Source organism: Pistacia vera, unplaced genomic scaffold, assembly GCF_008641045.1.
Source record: "Pistacia vera cultivar Batoury unplaced genomic scaffold, PisVer_v2 Contig570, whole genome shotgun sequence".
NCBI classification, from domain to species: domain Eukaryota; kingdom Viridiplantae; phylum Streptophyta; class Magnoliopsida; order Sapindales; family Anacardiaceae; genus Pistacia; species Pistacia vera.
In genome coordinates, this window is record NW_022196413.1 from 818816 (window position 1) to 840947 (window position 22132).

Here is a 22132-nt window from a genome sequence, read left to right on the forward strand (position 1 = left end):
GAGAACTCTGTTGACAGGTTTTTGAGTTTCTCCTCCCGTAGAAGGAAAACGATGAGTTAAAATCAACTCTGAGCTCCAAATTTATAAGTATATTGATATAGTTAATAAAATTCACATCAAACAACACAACCAATAAAGTAAGAATTTAAAATGGCTTTTTCGTTTCTTCTCATAATATTCCTTTATTAGTATTGAAATTATTGGCTTGTGCATACTTGTTTAGAAAGAAGTTTGGTTTTTTATTTTTTATGTTCATATTATTGTGGTATTGTCAATGGGAAGTGAAAGTTATGAGGAATGGCTTAACACCAAACAACTCCATGTGATCAAGTGAGAGCAATTTTGGTGGCGTTCGGTTTTACAACTTCGGGTACAAAGGAGGAAATAGCTATCTTTTTTTTTTTTTTGGATGAGAATTGAAAGTATTAAGCCCATTGCACATAATTTTGTTGTTATTTCAACTCCTCGTATCAAACGTTTAACCCTTAATTTTAGTTCCCAAATTCCTGGGTTGTTAATCAAAATGGATTATTCTAATTGTGCATTTGTTGCCCAAATGCTTATGAAACTATCTGGTGAATTTAATGGACTAATGTAGTATCTTGGTATGGGAGTAGTTGGCAAGATAATGTTACTAGTAATATGATGACAATGTATTAATTAATTTTATTTATTCTTGATCTAGATATGAGAAAGAAATGAAAACTACCTGAGTCTCTAGATTGGTTGAAGGTATAGAGCAAGCAAGGCTTCCGGCAGAAGCTTGAAAAGAGGGTTGTGGAGCTACTAAAGGGATCAAAAAAGGCAGTGGAGAAGTTGGCAAAGATGCTGCAGTTAGAGGCCGAGATTCAACAGACCTCTCTGGTGGGTAAGGAATCTGCACCTGCAATAAAAGAAGTTAAAAGAAACTGACCCTAAAGGATTTTCATTCATATATCGGAAGGGGAGAAAGCTACCATGGTTAAAGGAGGTGCAATGAGGACGAAGTTTCAACGGGTACTTAGATGTATACATATTCAATTTTTTGGTTACTATGTTAAGATCTCTTCCTCTGCTTAATTGCCATGGAGCCAGTTGTGGACATGATCACAACTGAACAAGGTTCTGCTGATCCTTCCTCATTTGCTGGAAGCATTAGAGAAGGCAATTAATCAGTACACAGTACTCTTTGGACCCTCACTTTTCCCAACTTTTTTTCTCCTGTAGGCTTTGTTTCTATTTTTTTCTTTTAAATTTTTCTTTGGTTGATTCTATAGAGAAACACTTGAATGGCTGCCACGCTTGATGCTATGCATCCCTATGGTTATGAGGATGACTTAATTGTCAAAGTAGTGTATGGAAATGAACTCTTGGATGTGAGTATTTATTAATTTATTTATGTTCACATTTCAGCAAAATGGCATCCTCTTCCAGATAAAGAAGACACCATTTTACTAAAATGTGACTGTTTCTACATATATCACGTATGTGTGTATACAAGAAACAAATGATTTTTACAACTTTATCTCAACGTTTGCTTCGTGGTTCTTGAAAGTGGGTTTTTGTTTTGACTAGTGGATTTGGGTTCTTGTCTTAGATTTATGGCAAAGAAAATTGGTATTACATTGAAGAAGGTTCTTACAAACTCCTCCTTGAAAGCATTCTTGACCAAGAGGAGTAGACGGTAAATTTTTTACTTAGTTCTGTTTTCATTTTTGTAGCACTGTTTGATTGTTGAGAGATTGCTGAGAAGAGGTGGGAAAGTCTTGACTTGACTTTTAGTTTTAATTGTTTTGTAATCATTCATTGTCTTCAGCAAATCTCTTTTATTTTTTATATTGGGATTTTGGGATACCAAAATAAAATGAGACATGAAATCTAGAGTTTTTGCTTTGGAAGTTTTGATTTTAAATAATGCTATTATTCTTCTAATCTATATTTGGTTTTCCATCTGTGTATAACAAATATGAATTCTCCAGCTCAGCAATATGACTACAATGAACATAAACAACAATAAAAAAGCGTTACCTCTTTTTTTCTTATACCCAACGTATTTAGGATTGACGTAGTGAGTAAACTGGCATTCAGAAAAATATGTATTCCATATAGGTTATGAATGCTTAATGTCTGGGTATAGGGCTAGAGAAATAGGAAATATAAATTTGTTCAGTTTAGAATTATTGGTTGTGGATTAGAATTTTCTTTTCACTTTTCTTTCTTCAACCTCCCCACACTTTAAAGAAAGAGTTGTGGACGAGGTTTGAGGCACCATAAAGTTTTGGAATTCGTTACAATGCCTCTGGAAGAGGCCTCTTTTAATGAAGAAAGTTCAGTGGTCAATAGTCTCATATAACAATTACTGTTATATGTTTTGAAGTGTCAAGTGGCATTGCAAAAATTCTCTTGTCATTGTGTCATGATTTACTTTCTTGCCTATTTTATTAATTATGTAGGTTGCAAAAACGATTTACATGATTCACATTGAATTCGTAATCAAAATTCTATTTTATTGCATGATGATTTTAAATGTGTTTTCCTCAACTATATTTAGTTGGTTGATAAAACGAATGTTGGGAAACGAAAATGAAGGAAACAATTCAAATTCTTTTAATTATTTTTTAAAGATAAATTGTGACTTTTTGCATAATTTTGATATGTGGCCGCATGGTTTGAAAGCTTCTTAAATAAGCTTCACAGCAATCACAAGGTTCTAAACATGTTGTTGCATGGGTTGAAAGCTTCTTAAAGAAGCTTCGCAACAATCACAAGGTTCTGAACTGTAGTCCTTTCAATTTTCGATGCAAAATAATTGACTATTTTGCCTTTTCATCTTCATTGTTGGGTTTTGGGGAAAGGGTGCGAACGTGTTATTTACCTATTCAGTGGGTGGAAAAGTGTGCCAAGGTTAAACCTAGTGCGGGAAAATGTAATTCTTTACAATATATTTTAAATAACATTTCTTTGAATAACATTTGTCAAAATAAATTAGCAATTTCTTCAAGCTTTTAAATCCCAATTTCATTCCAATGCTTCAATCTACTTAATTAAAACCTTCAAATCACAAAAAACCTTCAAGTCAATAGCTGACCATTCACATCTCAAACTTAACAAAAATTAACATCAAAACAAGGAAAATAAATGAGAAATTAACTAAACGGCGATAAAAACAAACCTAAAAAGACTAAATTTATGCAACTTATCACTAACCAACATGTTGCATCTAGTCCAATGTTTATGGAGATGAGGCTCGGTCGGCGGTGTGATTGTTCCATCAATGAACCCATCTTTGTCACGTAGTTTTCCGATCCGATGAGAACTTATTTAACCAGAACGAGTTATGGTCCATTATATAGTGATGAGTAAACGAAATTGCTAGGCTTCAGTCGACGTTGGTTGGGTTAAACGATTTGTAATTGGAAAGGATACGGGTTTGGGCCAGTTTGACTTGTGAATCCAAATGGATATGAGTTTTGACTGGTCTGGGTTGTTTTTGTTTAGGCTAGTTTGGGTGTTTGGGCCAGTTTGGTTGTTCGAGTTGGATTGTGTGTTTGAGCCTGTTTGGGTGGTTGGGCTAGTTTGGCTATTCGGGTTGGATTGTGTGTTTGGGTTTGGTTGAATGTTTTTTGAGTCTGGGCTCGTGTTTGGTGTGTTGGGCTCAATTGAAGTTAATGATGGGTTTGATTTGTTTGTGGTTGAATCCATCTTTTTGGTATAGGAGAACTAGTCCGAGTGTCTATTTTGCAGGTGAAACCAATAACAGAAGGTAGAACTGGATTAGTGAAATTGAGCGGCAAAAGGAAGACTTGGCTAAGAAACCTGCTCTGATACCATGTCAGAATCTAAATATGGAGAGGCTGTTAGGAACTTGCATGAGTATGATGAAAGTGTTGTGAGAAGGTCCACACGTCCAAAGAGAACACTTGCATGGGCAAATGATTATAATTAGAGTATTATTAGTATGTTATTCAATATTAAGAGTTGTAGTCAATAAACAATAGGATTTTATCATTATGAAAGAGTCATTTTATAGTAGGGAAGAGATAAGGTGTCAGGCTATAGCTATATAAGCCTAAAAGAACCTGATGATCAGGGAATAAAAAAGTAATAAACTTTTTCTTCAACTTTCGTTCTTGATCTCTCTTCTCCGTATCTTTCAGAATCTCTTCTTCCCTAACATTGGTGCTTTCGTTCCCTTCCATGGCCGACAATTCCAAACCTCGCTCCCTAGATGACACTGTTAGCCAACTTTTGAGTTAGTAGGCTGCCTTAGTAGCCAAATTAGATTCCTTTGAAGACTTCTTGAAAACTGTTGCGGTGCAGTTATCGGTTCTCTCTTCCCAGTTTGCACACAATCAACAAACCCCACAGAAACATACTGATACTTCTTGTTAGACCGATCGTCACAGTCTAAAAATTAAACCTAAGTACCGTAGTTAGCGGTAAGCAGGATCAAATCAAAAGGGAGCAAGACTAACAACCTAATGAATTTTAAGTAAAAAAAATGAAATTGGCAATGGATTAATGAAACTAAATAGACTAAATGCAAATAATGAAATAGTGCAATTAAAACTAATGAAAACTTTATAATAAAAATGTTGCCGTTACGGTTTTGGTCCGACACGAGACCGACTCACCAGCATAATCTAATCGCATGCTTCATTGATATTTATCATGAATTTTAGAAGGGAATCTAGAGAATTTAATTTCATATGACAAAACCCTCATTAATTCATAAGTCATTGGTTCCCCAAGGTTGATCTTAAATCGTCCATTATGATGATCAGAGTTCTTCTATAGTTGCACAATTCCAACTTAGGTAGTGAATCAGCCTAATGGAACCGTTGAATTTTGGTTGGGCTTCAATTATGACCTCATTAATTCAGGAATACATCAATTGCGAATTTTATCTTAAATCATCCGTTATGATGATAGACAGTAATTTTCTGTTTTGCACAAACAAGCTTAACAGTGAATAAGCCTAAATGGAACCGGTTAAATTTTGTGGGGCTTGTGATTATGACCTCATTAAATTTTGTTATTGTTATTTTTTGGTTTACTTGTTATTCCTGATGTATCCTCAACCATTCCAACAAGAAGAACTCTGCCAGCTGCATTGGTGGGGTTAAACTGTGGAAGTTGTTGTACATCATAATGATGGTTTAATGACTTCTGTATGCTATGCATTTGTCGTTAGTGCTTTCAACAATAAGTATGTATACTCGGCTGAACTGTAGTCTTGAGTAGTTTGCTCTTATTGAAAGACTCGACTAAAACTTTAGTGTGGATATGCTTTTATGGAGATGGATTCTGAATGACATTGTTGATGTGTTCAAGTGCTCTACTAGTCTGTCTCCCCTGAACTATCTTAACGTTTTTTTGTTCCCCTTATTAAACTATTTTAGTCTGATTGGCAGAAGACAGTATTACAGATGAGCTTCTATTGATTACAGTGTTTTTTTTTTTTTTTTTTTTAAATCAAGAAAATTAAATTTGCATACAAATCTCAGTTGGTCGTGAGGAAAATATTGTACAAAAATTCTCGGTTACATGGTAGGGATTGCATAGCATACATTTTATCTTAAAATATGGACATAACTACTGTATATATTTAGAGAAGTTCAGTGTGCTTATTATTGAATTCAGCTGATTTTTATGTGGTTCTGGGTATATTTTTTCATGTTATATGCTTATGAAATACATTAGAAGCCATTTTCTGGTTCTGTTTTTCAATACTGCCTTACATCAACTGTTATATTGATCACACTTCTTTGTCATCTTATGTTTAACTTACAAGATGCACCATTTTTTTGGGTTCAGTGTAAGCGTATTTGGGGTTTCTGCCAAGTCCATGCAGTGTTCTTATGATGACGAGGGAACAGTGGTCCAACAATTCTTCTCATGATGCAGAAGCGTTTATATTCAGGGGAGGCTTAAAGTATGTTTATGCTTGTTCTTTGAATTAAATGCAAAATTGGCATCAATGCTACTTCTTTGATTAATGTTTGCATATGTGTCTGTAGGCAGAAGAAATTCCGAATAAATGCTGAGAACAGCCGAAGAATCTGGCGCAACCAGCTTAACAAAGGTGTATGCCTCATGGAATTGATGTCCACTGCTTGGCAGGTTTGATAAAGGTATTCTTACAGGATCACATATTGTGTATTTTGAAGATATTTGTGTGTGTGTGTGCGCGCATAATGTAAAATGGCAATTCTTTCAATGTTCTCATTAACTTTCTCTGCACCACGATTTCATGACCCATACTAACTCTTTCTTGTTCATGATTTGACAAATTTATGTTTAAAGTCCTTTAAAATTATGTTCAATTGGCCTATGAATAATCATTCTAACAAGCCTCACTCGCACTGATGGCTTTAGGGTAAGATTTTTGTAGTATGATAAATTTGAGAGTTTTGCCAGATTAATGAAATTATTTATCAATTTTTCAATAGTAGAGCCTTTTAACTTTTTGTAATTTGGTTTGTAATTTTATTGATTGGCAAGACGTGCTATATTTGGCTTTTAACATGAAAAAAAGAAATATTTGGTTTCTGAAAGCGGGCCAGAAATTTTACATTGCTGATTTAGATAAAACTTAATTGTTTCAAGCATAAAACTCCTGGACCTTCATTTTTAGATTGTCTTTAATTATGGTTTATGAAATTTATTCCGTGATTACTGGTATATTCCCTTTTATATAAGTTCTGTATTCTCTTTAGTTAATGGGAGCGTTTTTCTCTCTGATGCTCTGTAGGCATGGCTTAGAGAACTTCCAATAGGAGTCTTGATTCTCTCACACCAGAACAGGTGATGCACTGCAACACAGAAGATGACTGCACTCAACTTGTGAAGTTACTTCTTCAACAGAACTGCTCTGCTTGACTGGGCTATCAATTTGATGGCAGATGTGTGGCAGCATGAACAGTACAATAAGATGAGCACGCAACATTGCTATGGTTTTTTTGCACCAACCATGACTCAGGTTTCTTAAAATGTTTTTCAATCATCTTTTCATTTCATCATTCTGGGATGGGATAACTGTCTTGGTGGATTGTTATTGTTCAATTTGGCTCGTTTCTTTATTTGCAAGCACTCTATGTTTATGGTCTAATAAGAGTCTGATTTGATTCAGATGGCAGATCCCTTGACTGCCTTGATTCATGCTGTGCAAGTAATGAACTTCCTCAACCACTCATCTTAAAGACCATTCGAGAGAGGGAGAAATCAGCTGCCAAGTCTAGGTTGTTCTCATCATGTTCCAATTCACCCAGTAACAGAATGATTCACGTTCATCAAACATTAGCAAGGGGACTTCCTTTGGTCTAGCCGAGGATCTTCTGCCCCTGAAGGTCTGCCATCAGCAAGTTGTTGAGGGCTACCACTTTGGGCAGCTGGGATCGGACACCGAGAACTTTTGGAGATTTGAAGAAGAGTGATGAAGAAGAGGAATTTGAATCTGTACAGGCAGCAGCACACCTGCTTGTGTGAGACGGGCAATGACAAATCGATATGAAATGGAGACTGGCTAAGTTTAAGAAAAGGAGTAAGGAGGCTATGCAGGCATCCTGTATTTCAATTGGGGAAGCCACAAGAAGACTAGAAATCTTGTGATTGTAAATACTACAGAAGGGAGTGAGAAGCATGGAAATGATATGCTATACACTTAACGTGTGTTGTTTTACCATTTTATATGTTTTTAGAGTCCTGCTTGAGTAGACAGTGTGATGGTATTGGATAGATGTTAGTGTTTGGCTAATTTTCAAGTCAAAAAAAAAAAAAAAAAAAAATGGAAGTTGCTGTTTGTTTATCACCCTAACTGATGCTCTAGCCAAATAGACAATAAAGTTTGAGGGATTACTTGAGTCTCTCCTTGTATAATAACAATTTTGTGTCACTGAAACAGGATAAAATGAGTCAGCGTGTGGGAATGCTATTAAGTAGTTTGAATTTTGGCCTATTCCTTAACGTCCTTCACACAGATTGTAATGTGCTCCCAGCTTGAAGGATCACCTTAAAGCTTTCTAGAGAAATTATAAACTTAAAATTTAAAAGACTCTTCATTTTTCGACAGCTAGACCAGTGTCTTTGTTTATTGTCTTCTTGGTAATTTTGTGGGAATAAAGGGAGAAAATTTGTAAAGGCAGAGTCAAGTTGGCACGCATTAGGTTTCTTATGGTCAGATTGTTCCATTCCGGATTGTTCTATAGTAGATCATGTGCTTTGTTTCACATTGGCAATGTTGTCTAGTGGCCTCAAAGCTCAACAAAAATTTAGCCTATTTGTCAAGAAATTACTTGAGATTTGGTATGGAGGACCATTAAATGGACTGTAGTTAATGAAGCTTGGGCGTGACGTGAACAAGTTTCTGCATGAGCTGGACAGGCAAGTTAGAGCAGCATAAGAAACACCCATTTTAATTGGGTTGGCCTCGCAGGGCTGGACCTATGTTGACGAGACCCCAGTTAATTTCTGAATAACCCCGTCTTCTCTTTCTTTGATAATATACCAGACCCTAGTTACCCTTTTCTGATCACTACTCGCACAAAAATTGGTTATCAATCATTTCCAACATCCTCATTCATAAAATTATTTAATTTTGAATAGAAAATGTTTTGCACTATCATTTGCATGTATTTAACTAATTAATTAAGTATATAAAAATACCTTACTTTGTATCACTTTCACGTCTCCCACAAGTAAAACGTTAAACAGATTTTATGAGATTAATTATATAGTGAAGATCCACGAGATTACCTATTGTTGTGTGTTTAACCAATAATTCAATTACCAAATGACTCTGTGTGGGCCGCAATCTCATTCCAATATTTTTAATGATAACCATGCCATCTATGAATGTAGAAACTAAATTGTTTGGATGGACATGACTTCATACCCTTTTCCCAACTAATGCCAATTTTGTTTATTGCAAGTAATATTATAATGATAATTAAACTTTGGAATTAACGCTGAGTTATTGTATTTATTTAATGAATAATGTTTGATTAGAATGGATTATCATCATATCTCGTCAAAGATATGACAAACCCTATTTGTATTTTAATTTCCCTTTCCATTCTTATTAAAATGACAATGATTCTCGAAGTTAAGATTGCAATGTTTGAAACGTTTACCTTGTTACTTACTATTATTAAAGTGAGATTTGATTATGTTTTTTTTTACATAACTAAGCAAGTGGGAAGAAAATAGTGAGGTTCTACCCATTAAACAATGTTCAATCGGCAATTAGTTTGGGAGAACTGCCCAATTTACAAAAGATTGTTAGATAATTTATTTCAATCATGTGACCTGATCATATACTTTTAGTTTTAGCTTTTAATAAGTCTTAGAATCTGGATATTGAGAGGCAAGAGAGGTGTATGCCGAGAGGAAAAGGCTGGAAAGGCAAGAGAAATTGTTGAGTATGCCGAAAGAGAGAAAAACAGAGATAACAAGAAGAAATATTTGTGTATTTGATATATTCTTCATGTACATTTTACACTCATTCATAACTTGTAAGGAATGAAATAAAAGAAATAATTACATCATTACATAGAAGGCAATGTTATATTTTCAGCTAATCATACTTTAATTAGACCATATCAAATGCTCCATTAATTTGCATATCTTCACTCTAATGTCAAACACCCCCCCCTTAAGCTTATGGTTTATAAATGTCATGACATCGGAGTTTGCCTAACAGATATGAATATTGCCTATGACATAACGGTTTTGTGAAGATATCTACTGGTTGATCTGTGCTCGGATGTACTCTTTTTTAATTATACCTTATTGATCTTGTCTCTGACAAGTGACAGTCAATCTCTATATGCTTCGTTCTTTCATGAAAACTGATTAGCTGTGATTCGTTTACTACCTTGTTGTCACAATAGTCTAATCGGTGTTTCCACTTGTACATTTAGATCCTTTAACAAACCAAGAATCCATGTGATCTCACACGTGGTTTGGCCATGGCTCTGTATTCCACTTTTGCTGATGAGAGTGATACTGTGGTTGGTTTATTTGTTTTCCATGAGATAAGGGACTCTCCAAGTTTGATGCAGAACCAGTGAGGGATGTTCTTGTCATTGGACAAGAACTATAATCTGAGTCATAGTATGCTTTATGCTTGGGTTCCTTTCCTTGGTAAGAGAAGTCTCAACCTTGGACAACCTTTTAAGTATTTGAGTACCTTAACTATTGCATCCATGTGAGATTGTTTTAGGGCATGCATGAACTGACTAAGAATTTGTATTGCGTACTGATGTCTGGTTAGTCTTGTAAGGTATATGAGTCTTCCGACGAGCCATTGATAGATGAGCTATCTTCTAACAAGAATCTGTGTTAGAATTTTGGTTTTTTTAATTGTATTTCGTGTGATGTGCTTAACGTTCTTCCACAAGAATGACACTTGGTTTGCATATTGTTACCTTGAATCTGAATGAGTTCAAGCACATATTTCCATTGAATAAGGGATATTCCTCTAAGGATCAAGCAATTTCATACTCAGAAAATACTTGGTGCCTCTAAGTCTTTGGTGTGGAATGTCTTGTGTAGATACTCTTTTAATTCTTTGATTGCACTCTCATTGTTTCCTGTAATGAGAATGTTATCCCCACAACTATAAGACTAAGGAAAGCTCACCTTGATGCCTGGAAAATAGGGCGTAATCATGTTTGTTTGAGTGAATCCATGATTGTGAGTGTCTCTGTAAACTTTGCATTCCATTATCATGATGCCTGTTTAAGCCCATTTACAGATTTTCGCAATCGACACACAAGATTCTCCCCCTGATTGCAAGGTCGGGTGGAAGATTTATGTAAATTTTCTGATCAAGGTTTCCATAGAGGAAATACTATGCACGTCCATCTGTGTGTTGTCATCATGGTGAGAAGTAGCAATTAACTCATGTTGGGCAAATGCCCATAACTATTTGACAGGGATTGCGTGATGTACAGAATAGGCCTGTTAAAGAATGGGATATAAAAAGTAGATGATTAAAAATGATGGGAAAATTTGGAGTAAGAGGTCAAGATTAATCATTGAAAGTTGTTGAAAATTCAACTGTACAAGGAAGGCAGACATGTGAAATTAGAATATGGGGTGATGGCAGTCCAAGTCATATATTATGAGTTTGAAATGTGAATGGAGTGCTGCATATATTATTTTGTTGAACAAATTAGATCTTTTAGTTTGGATATGGGAGCTTACTTTTATTGTTGTGCATCAAATTTTGAGGAGCATCGATGTTTTCTTACTGGGATTATGTTCGTTTTGCTTTGTTCTATGATTTGCATTGGTGACATTTTGTTTAATGTTGAATATTGATTATGGAGAACAAGTGTAGTGTTTAGTTGTTGGCCGAATTGGTGTTTTGGAAGTGTGCTTGGATTGTGTTGATCTTTGATGAAGATTAATGGGTGCATAAAATATTAGATGACATATTGTGAACTCACTCAGTTAGGCTCGAAACGGTGCATTTGGAATTAAGCTAACCAGGTTGTTTGAGTGATTTGTATTTGTTTTTATTGATTTTTTTTTTTTAGTTTGTGCTAAAGTGAAAATGGATTTACACAATGTATTAATCTCATGTGACGAAGAATTGACTCGAGCCCTCAGTTTATTGGGTTTTAACATGTGCTCCAGATGTGAGACATTCACCCATTGTCGAATGTTGGTTAGGCTTTCCTAGATTGTTATGATATGTTCAAATTGCTTTAGAGTAGGTAATGATTTAGAATTGTACATTACTTTGTTAATGTTTATGTATTATATGTCTACTAATTGTTGGTAAACCCGTTGTAGGTAAAAAGTTATTGGTATAGATGAACGTAGGAGGTGTTTTGGGGACATTAAGGGGTTGTATGATGATGTAAAGGCTTAAAGTTGAGTGTTTTGAAGTGTTTGCTGAGAATGAGGCATTAGTTTAGCGCATAGGGTGCGGGCCATGACTTTATTAATTATAGGCTCTATTGTAATGTCAGATTATACTGGTAGTCATGTCAATGCCTGCTATTGCCCCTTCATATATTGCATAGGGAGAGGCTGTGTTGGTATATTTATACATTGTTTGACGAAGTATAAGATTAGGGGCAAAATTCTCGGTGCTGGTTCATTTTTTTTTTATTGGTAAGTGATTTTTTTAATTATTTTAGTTTCATCACTGGTTCTTGAGCTAATAATATTTTAACATGTTTTTTTCTTTCCATATTTGCAATTATTTGCCTTGCAGCATATTGCCAAGCTATAGATATTGATGGGTGCCCTTACACCACCAATACTTCCCTCTCATGGTCGAATGATCTAAGCTTCTAGTCTCAGAAGCAAAAATGTACAGTGACACCGAAGATAATTATCGTAGATGATTGTTTGCGACTTTGAATGTTGTAAGTCTTTTTATAGCTCAATTTTATTTCCTTGCATCTTATAACATTAAATTATTTATGTTTTTTCTGCAATGAATGTTATGTGCAAGATGATATTACACGACAGCTTTATCAACCTGCCAATGGAGTTTCTTTCAATGGTTTATAGAGGCAAAAGTATATGAGCCTAGCAATATTCCCAATGTTGTGGTACATTTTGCCTCTACAATAGTTATATCTAACCACAAGAATTTGGATTGTTAAATGAGATCAAGCTACAATGGAAGAATGATCTCAAAGAAATGTAAGATTTACCTATTCGAGAAGAAAGGAATGTCAGGTAATGATGTATCTTTTTGCTTTATGTTGTAATTCTTTATAAAGTGCCCTTACTTTTTGTTTTCTGCATCAAGAGGGACAAAGACTATTCAATATTTGGCGTCGTGAATATAGGCTAGAGGAAAAATTAATGAACAGGTTGGGTTGTTTTGGAAGAGGTAAAGGTGGATATGGAGCAACAACAATTGAATGATCAATATCAGATGTTGAAGGGGTTGCTAATATGGGGAATGAGATGGAGGTAGGGAAGGGAGTGGTAAATGCTAAGTTGGGGTTTGAGATGGAGGACGGGGTAAGAATGATGGAGGTGATGATGTTCGAGTGAAAGGGTGTTAGGAAGTTGGTCTTCAAATGATGCAGAAGGGCTGCTAGTATGGGAATGAGATAGCGTGGGGGAAGGGAGTATTAGAGGTGAAATATGGGTTGGGGAAGGGAGTGCAAGTGTTGATGCACTTGGTCCATCAACACCCACTACAAATCTAGTGTTTGATCCTCAGTAGCACCAAAGAAAGGAAAATGAACTCTGTTGACGTTTTTGAGTTTCTCCTCCCGTAAGGAAAACGATGAGTTAAAATCAACTCTGAGCCTCAAATTTATAGTATATGATATAGTTAATAAAATTCACATCAAACAACACAACCAATAAAGTAAGAATTTAAAATGGCTTTTTCGTTCTTTCTCATAATATTCCTTTATAGTATTGAAATTATTGCTTGTGCATACTTGTTTAGAAAGAAGTTTGGTTTTTTATTTTTTATGTTCATATTATGTGGTATTGTCAATGGGAAGTGAAAGTTATGGGGAATGGCTTAACACCAACAACTCCATGTGATCAGTGAGAGCAATTTTGGTGGCGTTCGGTTTTACAACTTCGGTCACAAGGGAATAGCTATCTTTTTTTTTTTGGATGAGAATTGAAAGTATTAAGCCCATTGCACATAATTTGTTGTTATTTCAACTCCTCGTATCAAACGTTAAACCCTTAATTTTAGTTCCCAAATTCCTGGGTTGTTAATCAAATGGATTATTCTAATTGTGCATTTGTTGCCAAATGCTTATGAACTATCTGGTGAATTTAATGGAAAATGTAGTATCTTGGTATGGGAGTAGTTGGCAAGATAATGTTACTAGTATATGATGACTGTATTAATTAATTTTATTTATTCTTGATCTAATATGAGAAAGAAATGAAAACTACCTGAGTCTCTAGATTGGTTGAAGGTATAGAGCAAGCAAGGCTTCTACAGATCCATAAAAGGGTTTGTGAGCTACTAAAGGGATCAAAAGGCAGTGGAGAAGTTGGCAAAGATGCTGCAGTTAGAGGCCGAGATTCAACGACCTCTCTGTGGGTAAGGAATCTGCACCTGCAATAAAAGATTAAAAGAAACTGACCCTAAAGGATTTTCATTCATTTATTGAAAGAGGAGAAAGCTACCATGGTTAAAGGAGGTGCAATGAGGACGAAGTTTCAACGGGTACTTAGATGTATACATATTCAATTTTTTGGTTACTATGTTAAGATCTCTTCCTCTGCTTAATTGCCATGGAGCCAGTTGTGGACTGATCACAACTGAACAAGGTTCTGCTGATCCTTCCTCATTTGCTGGAAGCATTAGAGAAGGCAATTAATCAGTACACAGTACTCTTTGGACCCTCACTTTTCCCAACTTTTTTCTCCTGTAGGCTTTGTTTCTATTTTTTCTTTTAATTTTTCTTTGGTTGATTCATAGAGAAACACTTGAATGGCTGCCACGCTTGATGCTATGCTCCCTATGGTATGAGGATGACTTAATTGTCAAAGTAGTGTATGGAAATGAACTCTTGGATGTGAGTATTTATTAATTATTTATGTTCACATTTCAGCAAAATGGCATCCTCTTCCAATAAAAGACACCATTTTCTAAAATGTGACTGTTTCTACTATATCACGTATGTTGTATACAAGAAACAAATGATTTTTACAACTTATCTCAACGTTTGCTTCGTGTTCTTGAAAGTGGGTTTTTGTTTTGACTAGTGGATTTGGGTTCTTGTCTTAGATTTATGGCAAAGAAATTGGTATTACATTGAAGAAGGTTCTTACAAACTCCTCCTTGAAAGCATTCTTGACCAGAGGATTAGACGGTAAATTTTTTACTTAGTTCTGTTTTCATTTTTGTAGCACTGTTTGATTGTTGAGAATTGCTGAGAAGAGGTGGGAAAGTCTGACTTGACTTTTAGTTTTAATTGTTTTGTAATCATTCATTGTCTTCAGCAAATCTCTTTTATTTTTTATATTGGGATTTTGGGATCCCAAATAAAATGAACATGAAATCTAAGTTTTTGCTTTGGAAGTTTTGATTTAATAATGCTATTATTCTTCTAATTATATTTGGTTTTCCATCTGTGTATAACAAATATGATTCTCCAGCTCAGCAATATGACACAATGAACATAAACAACAATAAAAAAGCGTTACCTCTTTTTTCTTATACCCGTATTTAGGATTGACTAGTGAGTAAACTGGCATTCAGAAAAATATGTATTCCATATAGTTATGAATGCTTAATGTCTGGGTAATAGGCTCTAGAAGGGCTATTTCCTTGTGAAATTTTGCTGATTATGTTATTAATAAAATATAATATATATGATGCTGTATAAGAGTTTATAGTTTATCCCAGCTTGTCTTATCATCTGTCCAGTACAGCTGTATGTTTTATTTGGAGCCTGTACGTCTTAATCAGAACAATATGATTTCAATTGGGAAGACATTTGGAGACACCGGCCGTAAGTCTAATAGGTTTCCGGCAGTAGAACTGACTTGAAGAAAATTAGATAGAAAACTTCCAAAAAATATGGCAAATAAGTAAGTAGTTCCCACATTAATTATTTCTGTTTAAACAAGCTTCGACTCAACTTAAGAAAATGATAAGTGGTGAATTAAGCACCCAAAATTAATTATTTGGTAGCTTATAGGTTAGCACCCCTGCAATGCAAGTTGTGGAAATGCCTGTGACTAAAATGAATAGCAGCTAGCAGGCAACACGACACACGTGAGCCGTGGAAAATGGTGGACCATGTAAAACCACCGTCAAATCAACATCCACCGGAGGAGAAGTAATATCGTATTGCTGTATTTGCATGATTTGCATGGCAATGTTCACATGCCCCGCCTTGTTTTCTACTGTACTATGTTCATTAGCTTGGTATACAATCGGCTCCAACATTCCCGAACTTGAATTCAAGAAATATACAACTAATGGAGAGGAATTTATTATTATATATCTATATATATCTTGGTTATTATCCATCAAAATAATTGTATTGGGATTAGTATTTTGATGGTGAATGGTCTCGTATGGGACCATAAGGTTCTTTCTTGTGTCCCAATAATTAGTGACCCTTATTTAGAGATATCCTTCAAAAGGGCAACTTACTTAAGAAAGGTTACTTGTGTTGGGAACAAGAAAGGAACAATTCCCATGTGACCATGTGATCACTGTAATGTCAGGGCTGCCAAACAAAGTACAAAACAAGGAAAAAGTACGCAAATCCACACTCTAAATACATCCAATTCCTCGTTTACAAAGCGACTTAACCTGTCCCGGCTTGATTACTCAAAAAATTGATCCTTCAAAATCTCTCACCAAACTAAACAATTCATTCCAACAACTTCAGAATCTAATTAATCTATCACTCAAATAATATCGACAAAGACATATACAGTGCAGCTCATGTACATGATTTAACATTTGCGTAGTCCTTTAAATACTAAAATTGATGAGTTCAATTGAATTAATGAAGATAGAATATTAGTTGTGAGTACTAAATGTTTAATTAGAAAAGAATATGGCAACAACTTCCGCTACTTGAAGTGGAATCACTTGATACCCACTACCAGTAAAAGATCCAAAACAAGTATCGGATAAAGACCCGTGACCCATGTACCCAAATGAACCACCTTATTATTCACTCTACTCTGTCTCTCTCTCTCTCTCTCTCTATATATATATATATGAATGCAAACAAAACGTAGTTAAAAACCCTTCATTTTTACTTTACCAAGAACGTCCAAAAACAAAACACACACACTCTCATGTATTGTCTCCAAGTCTCCAGTTGTCAACCGGCTTTCTCTTCCGTGTCAAAAGCCAATAAATTCTTCACCTTTTTTAATTGTCGAAAGAGCAAACAAAAAGAAAACAAAACAAATGGCAAACCAAATGTCTTCGTCATAACCATATCTACTCTCTCTTTAACCAAAATCATTCATCTTCTCTCTTTCAAGCAAGCTCTCTCATCGTCTTCTTTCTTCTTCTAACACCCGCCACCTCATCTTTTCTTTTTCTCTATTATTATTAATCCTTCCTTTCTCTTCTTATCAACTCTTGTCTCGCAATCTCCTATTCCATCTCACCTCCTGTTATCATTGCCATTACTAAATTTTATTCTTCAATATTTCACAAAAAGTAAACTAAAGTGTGTCAATGACGCGACTCTTTCGATCTAAATCTTGCGGACTTGTTGGACTCACGGAGTTCAATTCCGCTCCTCCCACTCCATTCTTTAACCACGGTAACAAAAACAACGACTACGATGATGACGAAGAAGAAGAAGAAGACGAAGACGATGAGGACAACTTCGAATCGGAGGATGAGAATGGTGGTTATATTATTTCGAGAAACCCCATTTCGACGCCGTTTATAAGTCCAGGTTCGAGATTCGGAGGAGGGAGAAGTGAAGGGCAACGTGGTAATTCTGTACCGAATCATCAGAACAGTAACCAGTTCCAGATTCTGGATATTTTGGTGGCGGCTTTGAGGAAGTCGTTGGTTACATGCAGTGTTGAAAGAGAAGATGTTTCTTCGATGGATATTAGTTGGCCAACTGAAGTTAAACACGTGTCCCACGTGACTTTCGATAGGTTGAATGGCTTTCTTGGTTTGCCCACTGATCTCGAGCCTGAGGTCCCAAGCATAGCTCCTAGCGCCAGGTTTGTTGGTGGTTGAATTTCATTGAGATAATTTAAATATATGCTTCAAATGCATTTTCTGAGATGTTACTTTGGAATTTGATATAATCAAAACAGCATCTAATCGCATTGCTTCATTGATATTTATCATGAATTTTAAGAAGGGAATCTGGAGAATTTAATTTCATATGACAAAACCCTCATTAATTCATAAGTGCATTGGTTCCCCAAGGTTGATCTTAAATCGTCCATTATGATGATCAGAGTTCTTCTATAGTTGCACAATTCCAACTTAGGTAGTGAATCAGCCTAAATGGAACCGTTGAATTTTGGTTGGGCTTCAGATTATGACCTCATTAATTCAGGAATGCATCAGTTGCAAATTTTATCTTAAATCATCCGTTATGATGATAGACAGTAATTTTCTGTAATTGCACAAACAAGCTTCAGCAGTGAATAAGCCTAAATGGAACCGGTTAAATTTTGTGGGGCTTGTGATTATGACCTCATTAAATTTTGTTATTGTTATTTTTACTGGTTTACATGTATATTCCTGATGTATCCTCAACCATTCCAACAAGAAAGAACTCTGCCAGCTGCATTGGTGGGGTTAAACTGTGGAAGTTGTTGTACATCATAATGATGGTTTAATGACTTCTGTATGCTATGCATTTGTCGTTAGTGCTTTCAACTAACTAGTATGATATACTCGGCTGAACTGTATGTCTTGTGAGTAGTTTGCTCTTATTGAAAGACTCGTCTAAAACTTTAGTGTGGATATGCTTTTATGGGATATGGATTCTGAATGACATTGTTGATGTGTTCAAGTGCTCTACTAGTCTGTCTCCCCTGAACTATCTTAACGTTTGTTTGTTCCACCTTATATTAAACTATTTTTAGTCTGATTGGCAGAAGACAGTATTACAGATGAAGCTTCTATTGATATACAGTGTTTTTTTTTTTTTTTTTTTTTTTAAATCAAGAAAATTAAATTTGCATACAAATCTCAGCTGGTCGGTGAGAAAAATATTGTACAAAAATTCTCGGTTACATGGTAGGGATTGCATAGCATACATTTTATCTTAAAATATGGACATATCTACATGTATGTATATTTAGAGAAGTTCAGTGTCCGCATTATTGAATTCAGCTGATTTTTAATGTGGTTCTGGGTATATTTTTTCATGTTATATGCTTATGAAATACATTAGAAGCCATTTTCTGGTTCTTTTTTTCAATACTTGCCTTACATCAACTGTTATATTGCATCACACTTCTTTGTCATCTTATGTTTAACTTACAAGATGCACCATTTTTTTGGGGGTTCAGTGTAAGCGTATTTGGAGTTTCTGCCAAGTCCATGCAGTGTTCTTATGATGACAGAGGGAACAGTGTGCCAACAATTCTTCTCATGATGCAGAAGCGTTTATATTCAGGGGGAGGCCTTAAAGTATGTTTATGCTTGTTCTTTGAATTAAATGCAAAATTGGCATCAATGCTACTTCTTTGATTAATGTTTGCATATGTGTCATGTAGGCAGAAGGAATATTCCGAATAAATGCTGAGAACAGCCAAGAAGAATCTGTGCGCAACCAGCTTAACAAAGGTGTAGTGCCTCATGGAATTGATGTCCACTGCTTGGCAGGTTTGATAAAGGTATTCTTAAAGGATCACATAGTGTGTATTTTGAATATATATGTGTGTGTGTGCACGCATAATGTAAAATGGCAATTAGCTTTCAATTGTCTCATTAAACTTTCTCTACACCACGATTTCATGACCCATACTAACTCTTTCTTGTTCATGATTTGACAAATTTATGTTTAAAGTCCTTTAAAATTATGTTCAATTGGCCCTATGAATAATCATTCTAACAAGCATCTCACTCGCACACTGAATTGGCTTTAGGGTAAGATATTTTGTAGTATAGATATAATTTGAGAGTTTTGCCAGATTAATGAAATTATTTATCAATTTTTCAATAGGTAGAGCTATTTTAACTTTTTGTAATTTGGTTGTGGAATTTTATTGATTGGTCAAGACGTGCTATATTTGGCTTTTAACATGAAAGAAAGAAATATTTGGTTTCTGAAAAGCGGGCCAGAAATTTTGCATTGTTGATTTAGATAAAACTTAATTGTTTCAAGCATAAAACCCCTGGACCTTCATTTTTAGATTGTCTTTTATTATGGTTTATGAAGATTTATTCCGTGATTTACTGGTATATTCCCTTTTTATATAAGTTCTGTATATTCTCTTTTAGTTAATGGGTGCGTTTTTCTCTGATGCTCTGTAGGCATGGCTTAGAGAACTTCCAATAGGAGTACTTGATTCTCTCACACCAGAACAGGTGATGCACTGCAACACAGAAGATGACTGCACTCAACTTGTGAAGTTACTTCCTTCAACAGAAGCTGCTCTGCTTGACTGGGCTATCAATTTGATGGCAGATGTTGTGCAGCATGAACAGTACAATAAGATGAATGCACGCAACATTGCTATGGTTTTTGCACCAAACATGACTCAGGTTTCTTAAAATGTTTTTCAATCATCTTTTCATTTCATCATTCTGGGATGGGATAACATGTCTTGGTGGATTGTTATTGTTCAATTTGGCTCGTTTCTTTATTTGCAAGCACTCTATGTTTATGGTCTAATAAGAGTCTGATTTTGATTCAGATGGCAGATCCCTTGACTGCCTTGATTCATGCTGTGCAAGTAATGAACTTCCTCAAGACACTCATCTTAAAGACCATTCGAGAGAGGGAGGAATCAGCTGCCAAGTCTAGGTTGTTCTCATCATGTTCCAATTCACCCAGTAACAAGAATGATTCACGTTCATCAAACATTAGCAAGGGGACTTCCTTTGGTCTAGCCGAGGATTCTTCTGCCCCTGAAGGTCATGCCATCAGCAAGTTGTTGAGGGCTACCACTTTGGGCAGACTGGGATCGGACACCGAGAACTTTTGGAGATTTGAGAAGAAGAGTGATGAAGAAGAGGAATTTGAATCTGTATCAGGCAGCAGCACACCTGCATTGTGTGAGACGGGGGCAATGACAAATCGATATGAGAATGGAGACTGGCTGAGTTTAAGAAAAGGAGTAAGGAGGCTATGCAGGCATCCTGTATTTCAATTGGGGAAGCCAACAAAGAAGACTAGAAATCTTGTGATTGTAAATACTACAGAAGGGAGTGAGAAGCATGGAAATGATATGCTATACACTTAACGTGTCGTTGTTTGTACCATTTTATATGTTTTTAGAGTCCTTGCTTGAGTAGACAGTGTGATGGTATTAGGATAGATGTTAGTGTTTGGCTAATTTTCGAGTCAAAAAAAAAAAAAAAAAAAATGGAAGTTGCTGTTTGTTTAATCACCCTAACTGATGCTCTAGCCAAATAGACAATAAAGTTTGAGGGGTTATTTGAGTCTCTCCTTGTATAATAACATTTTGTGTCACTGAAACGGGATAAAATGAGCCAGCGTGTGGGAATGCTATTAAGTAGATTGAATTTTTGGCCTATTCCTTAGCGTCTTTCACACAGATTTTGTAATGTGCTCCCAGCTTGAAGGATCACCTTAAAGCTTTCTAGAGAAATTATAAACTTAAAATTTAAGAAGACTCTTCATTTTTCGACAGCTAGACCAAGTGTCTTTGTTTATTGTCTTCTTGGTAATTTGTGTGGGAATAAAGGGAGAAAATTTTGTAAAGGCAGAGTCAAGTTGGCAACGCATTAGGTTTCTTATGGTCAGAATTGTTCCATTCCAGGATTGTTCTATTACTAGATCATGTGCTTTGTTTCGCATTGGCAATGCTGTCTAGTGGCCTCAAAGCTCAAAAACAAAAATTTAGCCTATTTGTCAAGAAATTACTTGAGATTTGGTATGGAGGACCATTAAATGGACTGTAGTTAATGAAGCTTTGTGGCGTGACGTGAACAAGTTTCTGCATGAGCTGGACAGGCAAAATAAGAGCAGTGTAAGAAACAACCCATTTTAATTGGGTTGGGCTTATATTGCCTCGCAGGGCTGGACCTATGTTGACGAGACCCCAGTTAATTTCTGAATTAACCCGTCTTCTCTTTCTTTGATAATATACCAGACCCAAGTTACCCCTTTTCATGTATCACTAAACGCACAAAAATTGGTTATCAATCATTTCCAACATCCTCATTCATAAAATTATTTAATTTTGAATAGAAAATGTTTTGCACAAGTATCATATTGCATGTATTTAACTAATTAATTAAGGTATATAAAAATACCTTAATTTGTATCACTTTCACGTCTCCCAAAAGTAAAACGTTAAACAGATTTTATGAGATTAATTATATAAAGTGAAGATCCACGAGATTACCTATTGTTGTGTGTTTTAACCAATAATTCAATTACCAAATGACTCTGGTGTGGGCCGCAATCTCATTCCAAATATTTTTAATGATAACCATTCCATCTATGAATGTAGAAAACTAAATATAGTTTGGATGGACATGGACTTCATA

The 22132-nt window shown here is 35.4% G+C and overlaps 1 protein-coding gene and 1 pseudogene across 1 annotated transcript; both read left to right on the forward strand.

Annotated features, from left to right (window-relative positions):
- The first annotated feature begins 5773 nt into the window (after positions 1 to 5773).
- Positions 5774 to 7579, forward strand: LOC116108920 (annotated as a pseudogene).
- A 9239-nt stretch (positions 7580 to 16818) lies between these two features.
- Positions 16819 to 21029, forward strand: LOC116108913 (rho GTPase-activating protein 3-like). Its single transcript, XM_031395158.1, has 5 exons — positions 16819 to 17652; positions 18961 to 19081; positions 19168 to 19287; positions 19928 to 20158; positions 20311 to 21029. Exons 1-5 carry the CDS (start codon positions 17147 to 17149, stop codon positions 20857 to 20859), a joined length of 1527 nt encoding a protein of 508 aa, XP_031251018.1. The 5' UTR covers positions 16819 to 17146; the 3' UTR covers positions 20860 to 21029.
- Positions 21030 to 22132: the final 1103 nt, after the last annotated feature.